The sequence below is a fragment of the Salminus brasiliensis genome, chromosome 13, assembly GCF_030463535.1.
Source record: "Salminus brasiliensis chromosome 13, fSalBra1.hap2, whole genome shotgun sequence".
Lineage (NCBI taxonomy): Eukaryota > Metazoa > Chordata > Actinopteri > Characiformes > Bryconidae > Salminus > Salminus brasiliensis.
Genome location: NC_132890.1, coordinates 5,545,034 through 5,566,507, shown reverse-complemented (window position 1 = coordinate 5,566,507; position 21,474 = coordinate 5,545,034). Strand labels below are relative to the sequence as shown.

At 41.3% G+C, this 21,474-nt stretch overlaps 3 protein-coding genes across 8 annotated transcripts; 1 reads left to right on the top strand and 2 right to left on the bottom strand.

The window, feature by feature from the left end:
* Positions 1 to 165: 165 nt before the first annotated feature.
* On the bottom strand, positions 166 to 5,140 carry rxylt1 (ribitol xylosyltransferase 1). Its single transcript, XM_072694697.1, has 6 exons — positions 4,310 to 5,140; positions 3,277 to 3,447; positions 3,082 to 3,184; positions 2,469 to 2,783; positions 2,159 to 2,329; positions 166 to 897 (listed from the first exon to the last, which is right to left on the bottom strand). The coding sequence occupies exons 1-6, from the start codon at positions 4,449 to 4,451 to the stop codon at positions 495 to 497; spliced, it is 1,305 nt and encodes a 434-aa protein (XP_072550798.1). The 5' UTR covers positions 4,452 to 5,140; the 3' UTR covers positions 166 to 494.
* Positions 5,141 to 7,279: 2,139 nt separating this feature from the next.
* On the bottom strand, positions 7,280 to 11,851 carry LOC140574755 (protein C19orf12 homolog). 6 transcript variants are annotated; one of them, XM_072694700.1, is made up of 3 exons: positions 11,700 to 11,851; positions 8,394 to 8,632; positions 7,280 to 8,291 (listed from the first exon to the last, which is right to left on the bottom strand). In XM_072694700.1, the coding sequence occupies exons 2-3, from the start codon at positions 8,548 to 8,550 to the stop codon at positions 8,026 to 8,028; spliced, it is 423 nt and encodes a 140-aa protein (XP_072550801.1). In that variant the 5' UTR covers positions 8,551 to 8,632; positions 11,700 to 11,851; the 3' UTR covers positions 7,280 to 8,025. The 6 variants fall into 6 exon arrangements, with proteins under 6 accessions (XP_072550801.1, XP_072550799.1, XP_072550804.1 ...); XM_072694698.1 differs by having other exon boundaries at positions 11,704 to 11,851; XM_072694703.1 differs by having other exon boundaries at positions 8,394 to 8,599; positions 11,704 to 11,851.
* Positions 11,852 to 12,543: 692 nt separating this feature from the next.
* LOC140574752 (uncharacterized) lies at positions 12,544 to 19,828 on the top strand. The gene is made up of 7 exons (XM_072694695.1): positions 12,544 to 12,884; positions 13,389 to 13,612; positions 13,832 to 13,930; positions 14,090 to 14,191; positions 14,286 to 14,399; positions 14,790 to 14,898; positions 15,376 to 19,828. Exons 1-7 carry the CDS (start codon positions 12,776 to 12,778, stop codon positions 16,809 to 16,811), a joined length of 2,193 nt encoding a protein of 730 aa, XP_072550796.1. The 5' UTR covers positions 12,544 to 12,775; the 3' UTR covers positions 16,812 to 19,828.
* The last annotated feature ends 1,646 nt before the right edge of the window (positions 19,829 to 21,474 follow it).

Below are 21,474 nucleotides of genomic sequence, written 5' to 3'. Positions count from 1 at the left end.
CATCAACAACGTATTCTTGTTGTTTAATTTTCTGTTATTTCTTGTTTATTTTTCCATGTTGGAAGATCAATCCCTCCTCTGTTGATGTTGCAAGCTCTTTGTTTCTCCCTAAATCAGATATTTGTAGGTTACAACACATTCAGCAGAACTCAAATAAACACGATCGATTTCATAAGGAGGTTAAATTCTTTTATTTGTATTGCACTGTGATGAATGAAGAATGAGGTTAGAAAAACTAAATAAATTACATAAAAAGAACTAAACCTCATTAAGCAAGTGTAGACAACGCACATAAATTAATTTACAAATGCATATCAACTTAAAAAAGTACAGGTAAACCGTTAGAAACTAAATAAATAACATTCTGCAGATGAGCAACGACTTGGGTGAGGTTTCACGATGCACTAAAATCTCAGACACTGAGTTGAGTCACACAGCGAAGCTCTGCACGGATTGATCAAACTTGTCCAAATATGCCAATCACAACCGGCCCTTTAGCTCAGTTTAAAGAAGGCCTCCTCCAGCACCTCTGTGAACTTGTCCTTCATCTGCTGACGAAACCCAGTGTACCACTCCAGCAGCCTCATTCTCCTTTCCGTCTTCTCTGCCTGACTCATCACTCTCTCTTTCTCCAGGATGGCTGGAAGCTCTTTCCAATCTTTGAGGAAGATGAAGGGCGCTCCTGCATCTTTGAGCAGCCGGAGAGGGGAGCTGCGTCCGTCCGCGCATGCTCCGGGAGTGAGGACGTCCTCCACCACGGGCACAGAGCCATACGCACACGCCTCGTAGATGCGGTAGCATTCAGTGTTGACTCCAACTGGGCACAGGGTCAGGTCACTCTGAGCCAGAGCCATCTGGTACTGTCTGGAGGTGTCCGCCGTCTCCTGAGGAAGCCACCTAACACAGGAGCGGAACAAGCATTGCATTACCAAGGACACAATCGTATTGGGAGGGCAGGTTTCCTGTGGTCTGTTTAAGCAGTAAATGCATTAGGGCTAAAGCTATAGGATGAGGTGCACTACATAACACACTGTCAGGCTGGGGTTTTATCCTGTGCTTAGCTCTCTGTGCGCTAAGAAAACCAGTGCCAAGAGGTCAGTTCACAAAAATGTAAAGGTAGTTTTCTAGTTGATTATCAAATATATACTATATGGCAAAAAGTTTGCGGACACCCCTTCTAATGAATGCATTAAGCTACTTTAAGTTGTACTCACTGCTGACAAAGATGTGCAAACGAACACACACACAAAAAGCATCCCTCATCACTAAATGCAATCAAATCCTCACAGCAATGCTGTATTAATAAATGAGCAGGTGTCCCAATACTTTTCTCCATATAGTGTACATCATGCTAGAGGTTTGTCACTATTGATTCTATTAATAATTGAGTAAAGGCTTGATCATTTTGGCAATTACATTTTAAATGTCAAATAATAAGACTGTTTTTAAGTGAACAATAAAAAAAACATACAAGCAGCCTTTTTAAGACACTTTACTGGAAACAGATGCTGAACAGGGGCTGAAATTAGTAGAAAATGCTGTGTGTGTATTCCAGTAGTGTTCGAGCATGATGGCTTACTTTTAGATACTATTAAGGATGACTGATGACCGACTCCAGATGCAGTCAATCAACCAAGACATGTTTTGCATCTGAAATGTGCTTTATTAGTCTGCGATGGTATATTCTAGATTAACACTGCAAACAAACACTGGACTTAAAACTGACACCGATGGATTTGTCTGGGTCTGCTCAATAAAATGAAGCTCTGGAAGCGTTTTGAGTGGCTGGAGAGATGCTTTTGGGAGTTTTTGGGACAGAAATGGTTAGCCTAGTTAGCCTAGCATCTCAGAAGAAGCAAAATTCAGACTGAGTCTTGGCTGATGGACGGCATTTGAGGGAAGTGACACATCATAGTCATTTTATTTTTGCTGAAGTATTAGTTTAGGTAACGGGATTCAATTACAAATAGCTACTTTTAAAGCTTAGCAACTTTTAAAAAGACAATATTGGCTCTGTGACTCTCAATATTCTCAAATCCAATGTTGTTATCAGAAGAAAACCTGGTTTTGAGCATCTCTACAAGTAAACACAACAGCTCCAGTCATGTTTAATGTGATTTCTTCTATATTGATTATTATTATTGTCCTTAACACTTACTTCTCTCGAGCATTTGTGAGACATTCTTTTTCCAAGCCATTCTGCTTCAGGATAGCCATGAGAGTCTCCCTAGACGAGTTCTTATAGACCGTTCCCAGAAAGTTGCTAATGTATGGTCTTGCAGAGCTCACCATCTGAGTGTTAGGCGTTACAACTGGGAAGTGCCTGTACCTGATAACCACGAGAAAAGAAACAGAAACACCAGACTAAATATTGCTTGTAATAAGGGATCAGAATTCTGAACTTAATAACTACAAAAGCAAGCAGGACTAACTACAAACAACTTCACAACTAAAGAAGAAGATCTTACGTGGCCACTCCAAGAGGCCACTGGAAGACGTCCTTGTCATTGACCCAGGGGCTGTCGTACACCAGGAAAAGCAGATCCACAAACCCTCCCTGTCTCTTCAGATAGGGGCTGATCCAATCGTTCGTGCACTGCTCACTGCCAAGCAAGACTACAGCCACCCTGGAGATAGTGTGGGCCTGGACCAAAGCCTGCACATGCTGTAGCCACTGGATGGAGTAGGAGATCTTCTGCTGTTCTCGTCCATTTAACACCAAAACCACGCTGTCCGTGTCCAGAGGAACATGACCCTGCACCACAGCTGGGCCTGTGTAGAAACTGCAAGAAGAAATTCTGTTTGAGATGCTTGATCAATGCAGACTTTTGATGAAAGAAGGTCAGGTGATGCTGACAAGACAGAATGTCAATATGCTAGTGATACTGTCCACAGCTGAGAAGTGGAAACAACAAGGTAATGGTGGTATGTAATGTATAATGTGCCTTTATTGTCATTTAAAAAGCACACAGGCGGCCAAAACCCAGTAAGGAGGGACCTTTAGATCTTCAGTCTTCAGTCCAACGCTCTCCAAGCTAAGCTATATAAGCTGTGTTGAAAAAACAAGTGGCCACAGCTTACCTGAAATTAATCTTCCCAGACTGGATTTCTCCTTCTCTCCACTGACCTGTTTTGTCAGTAGGGTTCAAAGGACCCTCTAAGATGTGTTCCCACAAATACAGTCCTAAAAGCAGCAAGAAAAACAGACGTGTTCTTCATTTGTTTGTGAGCACAAAAAAAAAACATCACAGTGCAGTGAGACAACTGGACACTCACCAATCGCTGCTTTGCCCAGGATCTGAACTTTATATCTTTTGGGTCTACTCTTAGCAATGCGCTCCTGATACGATCTGTAAGCCTCCCTCCGTTTCTGAAGTACAGTGATAGAGTCTGCACGCTCATCCTCCTCCCATGGGTTCCATTCTTCCTCTGCTGCTTTGGAGTTATCTGAGAACAACACAGATAATTCAGTCATCATAAACCGTCATGCACACAAACACATGATCACGGTAATACTGAAGCATCACACCTGCATTTTACTCAGGCACATCTCTTTAGTATGCATAGTATGTCTTCTCCCTCCACACACACAATCATTGAGGTCTGAAAAGAGTCTGTTTCAACGACGGCCACCTTAAGCTATTTTAACCCCGAAAAACTACAAATGTATCATCAAAAGCTACAACATCAGTGTAATTAGTAAATATTGATTTATATTAACCCATCAATAATAACACATACATTATGCATATTAACAACAATATATAATATATATATATATTAAAATAAGATACATGCGGTGGATAATCCATGCCTTGCATGCACCAGAAAAATACATATACATTTCTACGTTTGAGAAGTGTTAAATAAGGAGTTTAACAGTTGTGAGCTATACATGTTTAGGTTGTTTAAAAAAAAAAAAAAAAAAAATCAAAATAAAAGTCGCATCTCAACAGTATACATATATATATATATATATATATATATATAATTTTTTTTTTTTTTTAATTAGTCAAAATGTCAAATAAACAGTACACTCATTTCCTAGCAATTATTTGATATATATATATATATATATGTCATGTAACGACTACAAATGTTTATTAAGAGTTTTTTCTTTAAAAAAAAAAGAAACTATGGAAAAAATAAATGAAAAAAAATCAGGAGATAATTCAGGAATATTTTTTTTCTCTTTTTAATATTTTAAGACATGTATTATACAGATGTGTGTCTGTATGTGTGCAAAAAGTGACTCCAGCCCACATCTATCTGACGTTCGCTGGGATCTCTATCATGCAGCTTCACGCACCTGCTGAGCCCTTCTTCACCACTCGGTGCACACGCGAAATAACCCTCCTACTGAAAAACACGCTGTACGCAGCATACAGCGAAAAAAACACATAAGCCAAAACCACAACTACCGCCACCTTCCTACGAATTAACCTCATCATTAGACTGGAGCCCTGCGCCCATCCTGCTGCTGCTGCTGCTGCTGCTGCTGCTGGACACACCGCCAGGCCCCGACAGCTGAGCTGTGTCCGCCAGGACTGCCTGTACTGAATTATACGTAGATACTTATACTTAAGCTATTTTCTTTCATATCTTACGGAAATCTAAACGTTTTTTGATCTAAACTTTTTTGTCTTCTGATTTATAATTCTATTCACTCTCCAAACTAATGACTTGATCAAGCTCGAATTATGATCCGGCTTCCTCCGGCCTCCTCCGGCCTCCTCCGTCCACGGTCTCCGTCTGCGAAAGGCCCCTTACAGCACCGCGGTGTGGGAGGGTGGAGCTCTGCTGAGCATGGCGTCTTTAGCCGGGGCTGAGGGGCTGTTTCTCACCCCTCTCCTCCTCTCCTCCTCTCTGTACACGACGGGTTTCTCCTGTTCGGGCAGGTGAAGGCTGTAGTGGCCGGAGCTGTGAGCGGCGGACAGGCGGCGTTGAGCCGCAGGGAGGCTCCGTTAGCCTGATGCTAACAAGCTAACGGCCGGCTGACAGGGGAAGGTGCAGCTGTCAGCTGCCTGATTTACACCCAGAAAAGTGCCAGAGTCTGTTAAAACACAGCACAGCACATTTCGATGGATGAATATGAAATAAATAAAGATATTGAAGGGGAACCTGACACGGTTTTGATGGCTGTGGGGCTCTGAGGCAGTGGAGTGTCAGTCCCAGACACAGACATGTCTCAAAAACTAACAACCCCAAGAGGACATTCTTATAATAATAACATAAATAATAGTTTTTATAATAATAAAAAATAAAAATAAGTAATAAAAAATAAAAATAAGTAATAAAAAAATAGCAGAGACTTGTTGTGTTCATCTCTCTCTTACCAGAAAGGCCATACTTTAATTTTCTGTATTTTACTCTGTTATCTAGTAATAACAACTTACATTTCCTGAGAAAAAACAAATATAAGTTGTGATCTTCACAAAACAATTTGTTTTAAAGTCCTGAGAAAAACATGTGATCTCCAGAAAATCCCCAGCATTTATCCGGACTAAAAATTAACAGTAAAAAAAAATACAATGAACTAATTTCCTTTCTAGCCTTCCCAAACCCCTCGAGATGTTGTAGTGTGAAATTATTATAATTATTAGGAATATGTGATCCCACTCGTTTCAATCCAGTACCAAGACAGACCCAAGCTAATACCCAGATCCTCTCAGCATGTTCTTGGGCAGTGTATCATATGGTATTTCTAGGTAAAGGTGCACGTATTTGTCACTGTACAGTGAAATGTGTCCTCTGCATTTAACCCATCTGTGGTAGTGAACACACACGCATACTAGTGAGCTAGGGGCAGTGAGTACACACACACCCACCCAGAGCGGTGGGCAGACAACTCCAGCGCCCGGGGAGCAGAGATGGTAAAGGGCCTTGCTCAAGGGCCCAACAGTGGCAGCTTGCCGAGCCCGGGAATCGAACCCACAACCCTGTTATCAATAGCCCGGTGCTCTAGCCACCACTGCCCCACCATTTAAATAATAGCATCAAATAATCTGTATCACATAAACTTCCATCTCCCTTTGATCTGCTGTTTATAAATATTCTGTTTACAGCTTAAAAATATGTTATGATATGTTCATGTGAGGATCAGTTTTCAGGAGGAATTGTCATATATATATATATATTAATACATACATGTTTCTATCTCTGAGCTTATATGCAGAGCTGTACTTTCTATAATGTTTTTTAATTAACTTTTATTGTTGACACTTTCTCTGAACACTTTCTTTGCAGCTTTGCCCACACTGAGGTGATGGACCCCCAAGACGTCTTCTCCAGACAACAGCGAAGACTACAGGGCTTTCTCCTACTTGACCACGGCACCCACTGCTTTGGTGGGGTATCTGCGGCTAAGTGACGGTGGTCACTCAGTTTGTCTACTCAAAGAGCGCTTCTGCAGGCGTCCTGGCCTTGTCCAAAATGGAGATCAATTCAGGTGATATTCTTGGAGGACAAAAGGGGGCTGTTCGTCCACTTACAGAATCGGGATGGTGATAGATCGCAGCTGAGGCTAGCATGGACTTGTCTGAGCTCTGGCACCCAGTGCATGACAAAGACCATGTTGTCAGTCGTTTGTGGGTCGTTGTCATCGGTGTTTGCACTTATCTGGGCTGGTTTCCCTTTGCGAATGCTGGCGACTATGTTGAGTATTGATGCTTGTGTCTCAGGCAGGATCAGAAGGGGAGCTGCACCGCTGACTTTCTTGAAGATACAGTGATTGTTGGGTCACTTACCTTATATTTTTTAAACCTATTGAACATTCCTGGATCAGAAATGTGTGCAAAAATGGGAAAAGTGTGTTTTCTTCATGAGTGGCTTCAGTTTCCAGGAAACTGCAGATTTTGCCTTGTGTAAATGGTGCACTTTCAGTCCTGCAGTCCACGTTAGTTGGTACACTTGATGACTGCAAGGCTGCAGGGTTTCCGATTTCTCATTTTGTCCGTTGTACACTCAGGGCCCGTTTACACCTGCCATTATCATGTGTTTTGTATCTGAATAGTATCTGGATCTACTTTAAAAACTGTTTACTTCCTGTAAACAATGGTTTCTCATCAAAACTGTCCTCTCTGCTCTGAGAGGCTGTGAACAGTTTAGAGGAACAGAGGAGTCTCTAAGATGCGGTGGAACAACAGATAGTTCTCACATTCACCGAACAGCCTCCAGAAAATGCAATGAACTATTTAAACGGCCAGGGAACAAACTCTGTAATACTGCTCCCGCTTACCAGTAAGTACAAGACAGAGAGAGAAGTCAAGCTCCACAGTAATTATTACTCATATTCACGTTTTATTGAGGGGTGTATTTCCACCTGACATCCATCTCTGACCACCTCTGAACGTGGTTTGAATGATCTGACCATAATCTGATCAAAATGCATCTTGGGGGTGTTTACACTCGGCTTTTCATGAAAACAAGTGAAATCCGAATGTGATCCAGCCACCAAAAACGGTTAGCTGTAAATGCCAGGTGTAAACAGGCCCTCATATGTTATCTTTTGGCATCATAAGGAACCATGTTTGTAAGAGAGAGGTTCTTCTATGGGAACTGCTCAAAAAACCATTTGAAGTACCTTTAGTTTTGAGGTGTTGAGGAACCCACCCTTACTGTGTCCTCTGGTCGGGACCACACTGGTGTGGACATGGGAGCGGCCTCTTGCCCCAAATACTGTCAGATACAGGTGAAAACCAATCAGAGTGGGGGGTTTGTTTACATCGGTCTGACTTCGGCATCTAATTTGATAGATTTTGGTTGCGAAGGTCCAGCGATTAATTTATTTATCTTCATGGTCAAGCATTTTTAGGTTCCACTGTCCTGTTCGGTCTCCTAAACAGTCAGGAACTCTCCCTACGTGATTCAGTCACCCTTGCCATCATGGATTAACAGCACATAAATTAAATTTGATCAAATAAATAAGTTGAGTCTTTACAGAAATGAAACTGACCCTTTTTCAGTCTGGCCATGAATGTCCTGAATAAAGGGGTCTTGTTTCCAAGATCTTCCGAGACCTTCTCGTCAGTCCACATAATGAACCTCTGCTTGAAGCTCCTTGTGAACATAGTTCAGTAAAGCAGCGGTCACCTGCTGCTGCAGCGACGCGTTCCCCATCACTATGGCGGTTAACTGGGCCACATCAGTCCAGTTTAAAGACCCCAAGATGGCCATGATGTCTTCATAGAGTCTCTGCTGCTGCTCGGTTGTCATTTCCATGATGATCTGAGGCAGAGGTTTGAACTGGCCAGTTGTCATCCAGCATCCCAGCAGTCCTCCAACCGCTCCACCTTTCGACAGGCAACACAGATCAGTTCAGACAAAGCTCTGAGACTGTGAACAGGAGTGATAGTAATTCTACTGCTGCCAGTTGTGCCCTGACTGATACTCACCGACTGCAATGCCAAGTGGACCACCAACCAGACCACCGGCAAAAGCAAGTCCTCCAGCAGTCAATGCACCTTTTCCAGAGTGCTTCACTGCAGTCTTTACTTGTTGGTCTGCAGAGAGCTCACAGCACAGCTTCATCACATCATCAATTCTAGACATCCTGGGTAACGGGCAGTCGTTTTCTGGGGAGTCGAAATGGCCAGATATGCTTCCAGAACCATTGAGCAGAGCTAAAGTTTATCTGAATGAATATAAATAAATAAATGCATACATCCAGATTTGGGTGATTCTTCAGTTAGGAGGACTTTTATGTTGCCAGATTATAAATTCATGTTAGAAATGCAATGCTGCAAAATAATTGAAATATATTGATATTTACTGCAACACTAAAAACATCATTCTGATTTCCACGATGTATCATTACTTTGCTACTTTAGCCTTGCCCTCAACTTTTAAACTGCTCTGCTCCAACATTTATATATTTATAACTATACTTTATACATTATTTTTAACTATATATTACTGTCATCACCACGACACACTGTCATTTCTGTAAAGAGTTTTTAATGGTAACACTTTTTTTATTTATGTCAAATCTATGGAAGCAAAGACTGACAGGGGAGCACACATCAGCCATGAGAGAACAGTGACGTTCTGGTGTTTAACCATATAGTCCTGCTGATCATGGACTTATTCAGGGTCATTAGCACTCAGATCTTTACTGCAAATGAACTGTTCACATTAGTGTATTTAAAGTGCATCAAAAGACCAGCTGTGGAGTGATGGTAGGAAATCCACAACCTAGTCTTTTTTTATATAGAAAAAAAGAATGTAAACTAATGTCTTCTAATACACATATAACTGTAATACATATATAATATATATATGTTATTTTATGTTATGTTAAATATATATGTTATATATATTTATTTCTAAAGAAGCCCAGTCTCGTAAAAATTGTCTTGACATTATTATTGCTAATTATGTTTTTCAAAAATGATATATATATATATTTCCTTTACAGAATTTATATATATATATATATATACAGTGAGTCCAAGAAGTATTTGATCCCTTGCTGATTTTCTTTGTTTGCCCACTAATAAAGACACTATCCTTCTGCACTTTTAATGGTAGATATATTCTAACATGGAGAGACAGAATATCAAGACAAAAATCCAGAATATAATTTTAAAGAATATATTTTAATTAATTTGTATTTCAATGAGGAAAATAAGTATTTGATCCCTCTTGCCAAACACACTCAATACTTAGTGGCAAAGCCTTTGTTTGCAAGCACAGCGGTGAGACGTTTGTTGTAGTTAACCACAAGTTTAGCACACACACCAGGGGGAATTTTGGCCCACTCTTCTTTGCAGATCCTCTCTAAATCATGAAGGTTGGTGGGCTGTCGCTTGGCAACTCTGACCTTCAGCTCCCTCCATAGATTTTCGATCGGATTGAGGTCTGGCGACTGGCTGGGCCACTCCATGACCTTAATGTGATTTTTCTTGAGCCAATCCTTTGTTGCCTTTGCTGTATGTTTAGGGTCGTCATCATGTTGGAAGACCCAACCACGGCCCATTTTCAGATCCCTGGCAGAGGGGAGGAGGTTGTCCCTCAGGATTGTGCGGTACATGGCTCCATCCATCTTCCCAGTGATGCGGTGAAGTAGCCCTGTACCCTTGGCAGAGAAACACCCCCAAAACATTATGCTTCCACCTCCATGCTTGACGGTGGGCACAGTGTTCTTGGGGTCATAGGCAGCATTTTTCTTCCTCCACACATGGCGGGTGGAGTTGAGGCCAAAAAGTTCAATTTTGGTCTCGTCTGACCACAAAACCTTCTCCCAATAACTTGGTTCATCTTTCAAATGATCATTGGCATACTTGAGGCGCGCCTCCACATGTGCTCTCTTCAGCAGGGGTACCTTTCGGGCACTGCAGGATGTGAATCCATTGTTGCGCAAAGTGTTGCCAATTGTTTCCTTGCAAACTGTGGTCCCAGCTGCCTTCAGGTCATTTGCTAACTCCTGCCGAGTGGTTGCAGGACGATTTCTGACTGTTCTCAGCATCATTGCCACCCCACGAGGCGAAATCTTCTTTGGAGCACCGGGCCGAGGTCTGTTGATTGTCATGTTATACTCTTTAAACTTTCTGATGATTGCACCAATAGTTGTTACTTTCACATCCAACACCTTACTAATCTTTTTGTAGCCCATTCCAGCTTTGTGAAGGTCAACAATTCTGACTCTGAGGTCCTGTGACAGCTCTTTGGTTTTACCCATGTTGGAGACTTGAAATCTGTGTGATCTGTCTGATTCTGTGGACAGGTGTTTTTCACACAAGTGATTAGTGAGAACAGGTGGCTTCAGGTCAGGTAACAAGTTGATTGGGAGTGTCTAACTGGTCTGTAAAAGCCAGAACTGCTAATGAATACTAAGGGATCAAATACTTATTTCACTCCATGAAATACAAATCAATTAATATATATTCCTTAGATTTATTTTCTGGATTTTCTTTTTAATATTCTGTCTCTCCATGTAAGAATACATCTACCATTAAAAGTATAGAATGATCATGTCTTTATTAGTGGGCCAACGAAGAAAATCAGCAAGGGATCAAATACTTCTTGGACTCACTGTGTATATATATATATATAGATGGGCCCCATTCATAAACAATGGATCATTCAGCACATCACACAAAAAAGCTAAAGTCTTTTTATATATAGAAAAAAAGAATGTAAACTAATGACTTCTAATACACATATAACTGTAATACATATATATAATATTTTAAATAATATATATATATATATAAAGAAGCCCAGTCTCGTAAACATTGTCTTGACATTATTATTGCTAATTATGTTTTTCAAAAATGGTATATATATTTACTTTTCAGAATTTATATATATATATATACACATATGGCCCCATTCATAAACAATTGATCATTCAGCACATCACACAAAAAAGCTAAAGTCTCTTTATATATAGAAAAAAAGAATGTAAACTAATGACTTCTAATACACATATAACTGTAATACATATATAATATATTAATTTATATATATATAATATTAATGTATATATATATATATATATATATATATATATATATATATATATATATATAAAGAAGCCCAGTCTCATAAACATTGTCTTGACATTATTATTGCTAATTATGTTTTTCAAAAATGGTATATATATTTACTTTTCAGAATTTATATATATATATATATACACATATGGCCCCATTCATAAACAATTGATCATTCAGCACATCAAACAAAAAAGCTAATACCTACTTCAGAACTCCCCCTTAGACAGATGAAGAGTAAAGGGGGATGAAGGCCAGGTGAAGAGAGGTGTTATCCATTCTGCTCAGCCGGAGACATCAAACAGCTATTCTGCAGAATCACCGCCACAAATAACCCAAACAGATGCGTGGAGCACGTGAAGTCTGCAGCACTGGTGCTGCGTCTGAATTTGCTAAATAAAAGTCCTGAAGCAAAGCTGACGTCTGAACGACAGCTGAACGTGTCCAACTTTGAGTGAATCATTCTTTAAAACATAAAATATAATAAGCAATGCAAATGTTTGAGAAATTAGAATACATCCGTGTATTACCTCCAAAAAAAAAAATACATAAATAAAAGACCACATTTTTGGATTATTAATATAAAAGTTACCCAGTCTAAAATTCAAAATTAATAATTAATTAAAATGATCTCTTTCAATTATTCAGCAACAATTCTTCATTTTCAACTTTCAAACCATAAAAGTCAATTTTATTAGCTATGTTATATTATTTATGTGTTGTGTGAAGGGTGGACTTATACAACATTTTGCTTAAACTGTTACATTTCTTCAGTTGCCTTATCTGTTAATGTTTAAAAATATATTATTATTTTTATATGATTTATAAACCGCACTGTAGTTTCGTATTAATATTTTTGAAACTGAGAAAACTAATTTAACAATGACTTAAAAAGACTTTTATTATGACAATGTCCCTCCCCGTCGTCCATTTCTAAAACTTCACAGTTAAGTTTAGCAGTGTGTGTTAGGAGGTTTGTCTTGCAGCAGGTGTAAATGACTGTCTGATCTTGTGCTGGAAAGTGCTGGAGGGGCTGGACTGTCTGCTGGTTCTCTTATGCTAATGTTTCAGGAAGCAGCGGCTGCCTGGTTGGATCAGGTGGCAGGACGTGTCCGTACAGATCCTGGGAGTGGGAATTAAAGGGGCAGAGCCTCCACTGATCCCCAGCAGGAACTCACTGTGACATCTGGGATGGTGGTGATGGTGGTGATGGTGGAGATGTGGAGATGTGTGTGTGCTGCTGACTGAGCTGGTGTCTTGCTGCTGAGCTCCTCACTGGGATGGATGAAAGTCTGTGGTCTGAGAAATCTTGCTCCAGCCTCATATCAGCTTTACCTCTGTGGATCATTGAACATGCCTGGAGTCACAGAATGGCAGATGTTTTAGAAGGTGAGTAAAGTTATTATAAGGTGATTTTGCTTGATTTTTATTTCCTAAAGTTAAGCTTAGTAGTGTTTTATTTACAATAACAATATGATATATAATATTTAATAATTCATAACTCCAGGCTTAGCATTCAGTTTTAAAGTATTTTATAACTTCTTATTGTTTCTAATAAAAAATATTGTTAAACACCTGATGAGCCTAAACAAATCTAACTCAAATCAACTTAAGTAATTTCCTATAATAAAATAATGTATATGAATACGTCAGACTTTAAAAACTACCATCAGCTGCCCCACATTTTGGAGTATCCCTTAAAAAAACACCTGCTACGATAGGTTGGACTAAAGCGGTACATGTTTCATCATAAATAAGCTTTTCTGTCTGTGACCTGTTGGTCACACACACCAGTACCCGACGATCCCTGTTCATATCTGCACCATGATACACTTACGTGTACTAAACTCCTCCTGATCCAGTTCTGAACACATACTTTGTCCTTGATGACAGTTCTAGGCCCCCCGCTGTGGCTGGAAGGGGACTGTGGCCGCCTGAGGCTCGAGGATCCGTGCAGCATCCGTGTGATGGCAGCTGAAGCCTGGATGGTCATACGGGCCCGAGATATCAAACACTTCGAAAGAGTGATGGAGTTCCTGGAGGTCATTCATGTGTTAATGCCTCAGTTAGTGACCGCCATCAAACATATGAAGATAATGTTCGGATTGAAGACTTTGGTAAGGCAATGTATGAATGATGATGCTGCGTAGTGGTGAATTATACATTGATCTGATATGCTTTCTGTAAAATACTATATATAATCAATACGTAATCAGTATAATCAATAAGCTCACTGTCAAGGCACGCATGGTTGACCGCTTGCAATCACTGGAGTGGTGGAGGCCAGTGGCATGCTGCATGCTGACCTTTCTATGGCTCTCTCTGCTACATTTCAGGTTGTTATGTGGATGTTGTGGGACGACCATAGCGTGACCAGCATCACCGGCAAGATCACAAGGTTCTTTCCTGACAACCTCCCCCAGTACCAAAGAAGTGTAAGTGCAACTCATACTGTTCTCCTCTAGGGGTCGCTAAAGCAGAGCTAAACAGAGCACAGCCACGATTGCGGTAAAGTCACGCATCCATCCATTCATCCGTTCAACCATACCTCCTGTCTCCAAAGTAATCAAAGCGGCTCTTTTTGCATTGCTTAGAGCCGCAGACATTTGGAGCTGATGCAGAAGACGCAGCAGGACTTCAGGAGATTTGCTCAGTCTCTGGCCAGAAATCCAGACCTGCGCAAGGCCTATATCAGAGTGAGTGAAGACCTCTTCCGTATGCCACCATGCTGGAGAAAATCTGAGGATATCACATATTTATATTTCTATGCTTTATATTCATGCTCTGTAGGATTTGTTGGAGGAGCAGTATGGGGAGCGCTATGCCATTAAGGTGGAGGAGAGATTGTTACATTATCTGAAAGAGCTGGACAAAGCCCTTCCACAACCAACCCATATTGACCAGGTATTTACGGCATTTACGGTATTTAGCTGACACTCTTATCCAGAGCGCCTTACAAGGTTACTCGTATTACAGGGGTGGGCCAATGTAGTGTTCGGAGTCTTGCCCAAGGACTCTTACTGGTGTAGTGCAGCATAGTCACCCAGACTGGGAATCGACTCCCAGAACCCCCCACATGGTGTGGTAGCTCACTGGCTGCTAGTGGTAGTTATCCCCACGCCACACCGATCAATGCAGGCATACGCAGGCATTTGTTGTTTTTTTTTAATGGCTTTGACCAGGTACATTGACCAGGGTCTGACAAGCCTTGGCATATTACAGTGAGTGTAAATGAGTGTTTGCTTGTGGTGGTCTTGTTCAACTGTATGCATTTATGTGTGTGAACTCACCTAGGTCTTACAGCGGTCGTTGCCATTGGAAGAGACGGAGAAGTTACTGCACCAGTTGCTTACCTGTAACAGTGCATCCCTTCCCACAGCTCTGAAGAGACTCCTAAGATGTGGTGAGGCCTTAGATGTTCCTTTGTGAACTGTATCGCCTTAAATTTAATTATACACGGTCATATCAGAATACTGTGACCACCAACCTAATAGTGGGAATTAACACCCTTTGGCTTGGGTGGCGCTAGCTGTGGCATGGACTTGTGGCATGGTGATTATTCATTGTAAAGGTTAACTGACCCACGGTCTTTGTTCCCCTCTGTTATCAGCAGTCCATGGGGTACCACTACACCCTTCGCCAGGGACCCTATTATAATGCCCTTTTGGACATCGGTCAGATCGCATCCTTTGCCCATGACAGTGGTTTTGCACTCTGCGACAACTGACTGGTGTGCTCGCTTATTTATATGTGCAGCAAACCCTGTAATGTGGCATCTGTGACGTCCTGGGGCGAGTTCATTCCAAATCAGGGGTGGTCATAATGTTCTGATATGACGGCGTACATGAAATATACAATATTATATTATCTTCTGTTCCAGCTATGGCAGCTCACTCCACTCAGGATGATTCCAATGAGCAAGAGAAGCGAGCCGAAGCTGATAGACCAGTCCCCGGGCCATTCTGTGTAGCTTTTAGACCATCTCAGGAGATCCAGGAGGAGAGGACATCACAGAAATGCTCCCAGGGTACCTGGCTGAATAGAGAGAAAAGCCCATCATTGCTACAGACAAGCCTAGAGAACATTAATTTGGAAGGACCACCTATGCAGCTGAAGCCAAAGTCAGGCCTGAGGCTTGAAATAACCGGGGTTGAGATGAATCCATGTGTGGCAGAGCGGCAGGATCCTCAGAGGGAAAAGTCTAGACCGACTGGCGGACAGAAGGACGTTGAGGAGGTCACTGAAGATCACATGTGCTCTAAACATGGCAAGAAAATGAAGAGTATTCTTCTAGAATGTTCAGAGGAGCTCCAGGCCCAGAACAGAGAAGTTCCTCTGGCTCATTCAGAAGGCTCACCCCCATCACCTCTCGCTCCCCTTCGCCAATCTACTCCTCAGAGACCGACACACTCCTCAGCATCTCCACTCCAAGACTCCTCATCTACATACGTATCTCTGTCTTCACACCCAGACTCCTCCTTCTCCTCCACAGATCTTTCAAGGGCTAAAGCCCAAGAGGTCTCCCCACAGTCTTCCTCAGGCCAGCCGGTCACCTCCTCACTTGCATCTCCAGTGCAGCAGAATACTTCTAGAACATCCTCTGTCCAACAACTGAACATCTCAGCCAATTCGTCACTTTCAGCAGAACAGATCTTACCCTTTCTATTGCCTTCACTCCAGAAAATCGCACCATCAGCAGAATCTTCATGCAGACCTTTTTTATCACAGATGTCTTTAACTTTACCTACAGCTTCAGCGTCTTTAGTCCAGCAGGCGTCTTCCTCGCCTTTCACCAGAGGTTCAGCATCCACCTCTCATGACCTCTCCCCTGCACCAACATCTTCATCCTCAGTCCAGCGGGAGAGTTCCTCATCAGTGTTCTCAAAGAACCACATCAGTTCTCCAGCATCCTCAAGCTCAGCATCTTCCAACCAAACCAGCAGCCAGCGTCCAGGGACACAGGGGCAAGATTTCAGTGTCCTCTCTGAATCAGACGAGGTGTTGAGAGATAAGCCGAAGCTGTCCTTAGCGGCTCAGAACTTCTTCTTGCAGTGCAAGTGGCTGCAGCCTCAGGTTCTGCTCTGCAGGTGCTCCTGCAATCAAGAGGACAGTGCCATGACCGCTGTGCCAAAGAGAACCAGAGGCCAGCTATGTGAGGAGGAGGAGGAAGAAGCAGAGGAAGAAGAGGAGGAAAGTTTGTCATTTGATGTAAATTTACTGTATTCAGACTCTGAATCGGACCCACAAGACTCAGACGATCCGGATTACGTTCCGTCAAAGAGACTCAAGGCGTACATGCCACATGCAGTTATATAACCCTGAGCTTGGACTCTTATTGATTGACTGTTACCCAGGCAGTGGTGCTGCTGTCCGTTTTAAATGGTGCTCCACCCAGCGAGGAATTCGATTCTGGGTTTGTATTCAGTTCTATGGATACTTCTACAAAGCCTTTTGCTGTATGTTTGACGTTCAAACATGGCAGATTTCAAGAGAGACCAGATGAAGGCAAACTGAGAAGGATGGACAGTTTTTAAATACACTATAAGGACAAAAGTATTGGGACACTTGCTCATTTATTGTTTCTTCTGAGACCAAGGGGATAAAAAAAAAGTGTTATCAAAAAGATTTTATTTTTGTCTCTAATGTCCAGGGAAGAAGGCTTTCTTCTAGATTATTGCTTTGGAGCATTGCTCTGAGAATTTGATTGCAGCTGGTGACAAGAGCATTCATGATGTCTCGAAGTTGGATTATTTGAATGAACTCCCTGCCTCATCCCCAACTCCCCATCTCATCCCAAAAGTATTGGATGCAGGAGCGCCATCATTCCAGAGAACGCAGTTCTTCCACTGCTCCACAGCTCAATGCTGGGGGGGCTTTATACCCCTCTAGCCCACGCCTGACATTAGGCAGCATGGTGCCAATAGGTTCATATTTACCTGCTCAAGAGAGTCCTATTCTACTGGCGGTACTTCTCTACAAGGACTAGACAAGTTGTGTGTGTGTGTGCGTGCATTTGTACATCTTTGTCAACCATGGGTGTGGTTAAAAGTAGCTGAATGCTACATTAAAAGGGGTGTCCACAAACATTTGTCCATACAGTGTTTAATCTTTACAATAGGCTCAGGTAAACATAAATACAGTAAAAAGGAGAAACAAGAGCTTCTCATTCTGAAGAAAGAAAGTAGTAAGATCTTGTCGGTGAGCTAGTCTGAAGAACAGAGCTCGGTTCCTCCAGGTTTCTCCTGGACACCCCCCAGTCCAGCCAGCACAGCGTGGAGGATGTGTTCAACTCCATCACCAGCAGCACCAGCAGCAGCAGTAGCAGTAGCTCACCTGATTCACCATCATGAAGCCCTGATTTATCAAACCAGGTGTTGGATGAGGACAATTATTAATGCTATACTCCCATAAGGACGGCTTTGGACCCCAGTGACATACAGTTGTTATTTATTCCACCAATAATATTTGTATTTATTGTAATATTAATATCATCCAGAGCAAATACAGGCTTACTTTTAGTAAAGTAAACTTTTTGCAGGTACTTAAACCTTTGCACAGTGCTGTATGTGTTGCAGTACCTCAGTCTCTGTGACTCTTTAAAACTTTCCAATTGATTTCTGACGCCATGCCTTTTCCTTTGTTGCCCAATCACAGTGCAGCGTGTGTGTACTCAGATGGCAGCGTACCAGAGCTGTGTTCTAACGGCACGCATCCCACGTGAGATCCCGTCCGCTGCAGGTTTAGTGACATATAAACTTGTGTCCATACTGGCCGAGGTTCATCACGCCATTCAGTGTACATTGACACACTTCCACTGACCAATAGTAACGTAGAATAACATGCTGGAGGTATAGGACGGCTGACCCATATGAAGGTCTGTGACCTATTAAAGCATACCATACGTTTTCACAGCATGTCACAGTCACACTGACCCTCTCGTTAGCTTCAGACACATGTCTCTCTTTGGGTTTGTGTCTTGGGGTGGAGACTTTGAATGGTCATCATGCCGAACCAAAAAAGGGAAGAGGTAGTTGGCATGTTTTGAGGGTTGGTGGAAGTTCAGGGTTATTCGTGTGTGTCTTGGATCTCTGGTGCGGTGTTTGTTTGATATGTATTTATCTGGCTTAAGAGTAAACTTGTTTTCTGGTGTGCACAGACATGATGCAATGCTCTTTATGTAAGGGTTTCATCATTCTTCATCCGTATATCATATGTTGATGAATTTCATGAAATCACTTCACTAAGGCAAAGAAGCTGGTTGGATGCTCCTGTTTTTTTTTTTTTTTAAGAAAGACCCAATTTACTGACATTAGTGATTTCTATATATAGATATAGAGATATAGATATAGATACAGATATACATTTATATATAGCAACTCAATGCGATAAGTACAGAATGCAAAGACATAAAAACTCAATGTAATAACAGTGTAATAACAAACTCATGTTATAATAGTGTAATAACATAAACCCATTGCAATAAACTACACAATACAAAGACATAAAACACAATGTAATAACAGTGCAATAACAAACTCAATGAAATAAACTACAGAATGCAGACATAAACAAATGTAATAACAGTGTAATACATGCAATGTAATAAACAATGTAATAACTATACAATGTAATAAACTCAATAACTACACAATGTAATAACCATAGTGTAATAACTATGATGTAATTACATATATAGATACTCCACACAATGTAATAATGTTGTAAAAAAGTGTAGTAACCACACACAATGTAATGATGTCATTGAACCTCAATGTTATAGCTACACAGTGTAATAACGTTAGAAAAACTCATGTCATAACTACACCACGTAGTATGTTATAATAACACAATACCACACAGTGTAATAACATTATAAGAATGCAATGTAATAACAGTAACTACACAACACGTTGTTAAGCTGAATGTGATAACGGTAACAGATGTAGTAACCTATAGAAAAACCTTAATATAATAACTACACAATGTAGTAAAACTTCATACAATATTAATGTATTCAGCTATAACAGTTTACTGTATGTTGTTTATTACATTCGAAAAATTGAGGGGAAGAGGGGTCTCCTGTGCTTGTCCTGCCTATCAGTGCTGTGTATGGTGCTGTCTGTGTAGGTATGTCAGTGCTGCACAAGCACATTTTCACACCAAAAAGACGTCAAAGAAATATATTGTATGGAATTTGGATATTGTATTGTTATTTGCTCATCGGACAAAATACTGATATGTGATTTCTGTTCATGTTAACATGTCTGTTCTTTTTTTTGCCTTTCTATTATTTCTCACCCACCCTGTAATAATAATAATAATAATAATAATAAAAAAAGGGAAAAAAATAATCTGAGAAATGTTGGGTGTGATTCAAATTGTAGGAATCTGCTTTAACATGCTTTCATTCTGTTTATGTTGTTGTGAATTTCATTAATCTGGTCATTTTAAGTGGTTTTAATTCTGCATTATATCTGATGAATCCGTCCGGACACAGCGTCTCTGCTTTCAATTAAGTAAACATTCTCAAAACTCTCAGATGATGTAGTTTAGTCATGATTAGTAGTTTATTATTCTGTATGTACACCAGAAATATCCAGCCGAGCCCTGCGGTTAGAAAATAAACACGCCCAGTAAGAATTCCTCCTCCACTGACAAGTTAGGAGTTTCTAATAAAGTGGCAAGTAAGTGTACCAGGGTGTAAAAGCCTCGGTCTGCCACTGTTGATTGCAGTGGAGGAGGTAACGTGTTGGACTGCAGTCTATAACTATAAATATATACAGTTTTCAGTTTCTTTGACTCATTTAAATCCTGTTTATTTCAAGCACCACTTACAGTGAAGAGCACTGCTCAGGTTGGGCAGTGGTTGGATAAGGTGGGGCTGGCAGCCAGCAATGTGTGACCCCCTTATTACCAGTATATGTCAATGGTGACTGTTTAGCTTGATTCTATGAACATTTTAGCAGTGGCACAAAACAGCCTTAACACACATACACACACACACACACACACACACATCAACATACACTCCCCAAAACAATCCAAGCCATAAGGACATCACCAGCCCAGGATACGTCCCAGCCGCAATGTAGAATCACTCTGGCAGCCAGAGCGGGAGGACTCTGAGCAATGTAGACGCTCCAGCAGCAGCTGTGGAAAATATCCCAGCTGAGATGTAAAGTCCTGAGCCAGGAAGCCTCATAAGTGTGATGTAGAAACACTAAGGCAGGATATTTCATCACTGTTAAACTATACAGTCTATGGACAAAAGTATTGGGACACCTGCTTATTTCTTGTTTCTTCTAAAATCAAAGGAATCAAAGGAGTTGATCTTGCTGTTGTTGGAGTAACTGTCTCTACTGTCCAGGGAAGACGTTCTGCTAGATTCTGGAGGAGCACCGCTGTGAGCATCTGATTGCATTCAGCTACAAGAGTGTTAGTTAGTGAGGTGAGGAGTCAGGATGATGGATGACTAGCACCCCACCTCATCCCAAAAGTACTGGATGGAGCATCACCATCATTCCAGAGAACACATTCCAGTTCCACTGCTCCACTCAGCTCAGTGCTGGGGGGCTTAATACCCCTCTAGCCCACCCCTGGCATTAGGCAGCATGATGCCAATAGGTTTATGTTTATGTTTCAGGGAGTTCTATTCTATTGGCATGTCTACTTCTCTACAGGGACTAGACAAGCTGTGTGTGTGGATTCGTACATCTGTGTAAAAGTAGCTGAATTTGTTCATTAGAAGGGGTGTCCACAAATATTTGGGCACATAGTAGAAGCCTAGAACAGTCAAAAAATATTCAAGCGCATTGCTGCCATAGTGGGGTTTTTAATACTATTGCCCAAACTGGAGGCCTAGCTGTAACAGTCAGGGTCTTCCAGCACTGGAATCTGGAGTCTTAAGTACCATAATAGTCTGATTTTTGTAACGAATTTCCAGATTCATACATTTTGTGTTAATGGTAGTAAAAGATTT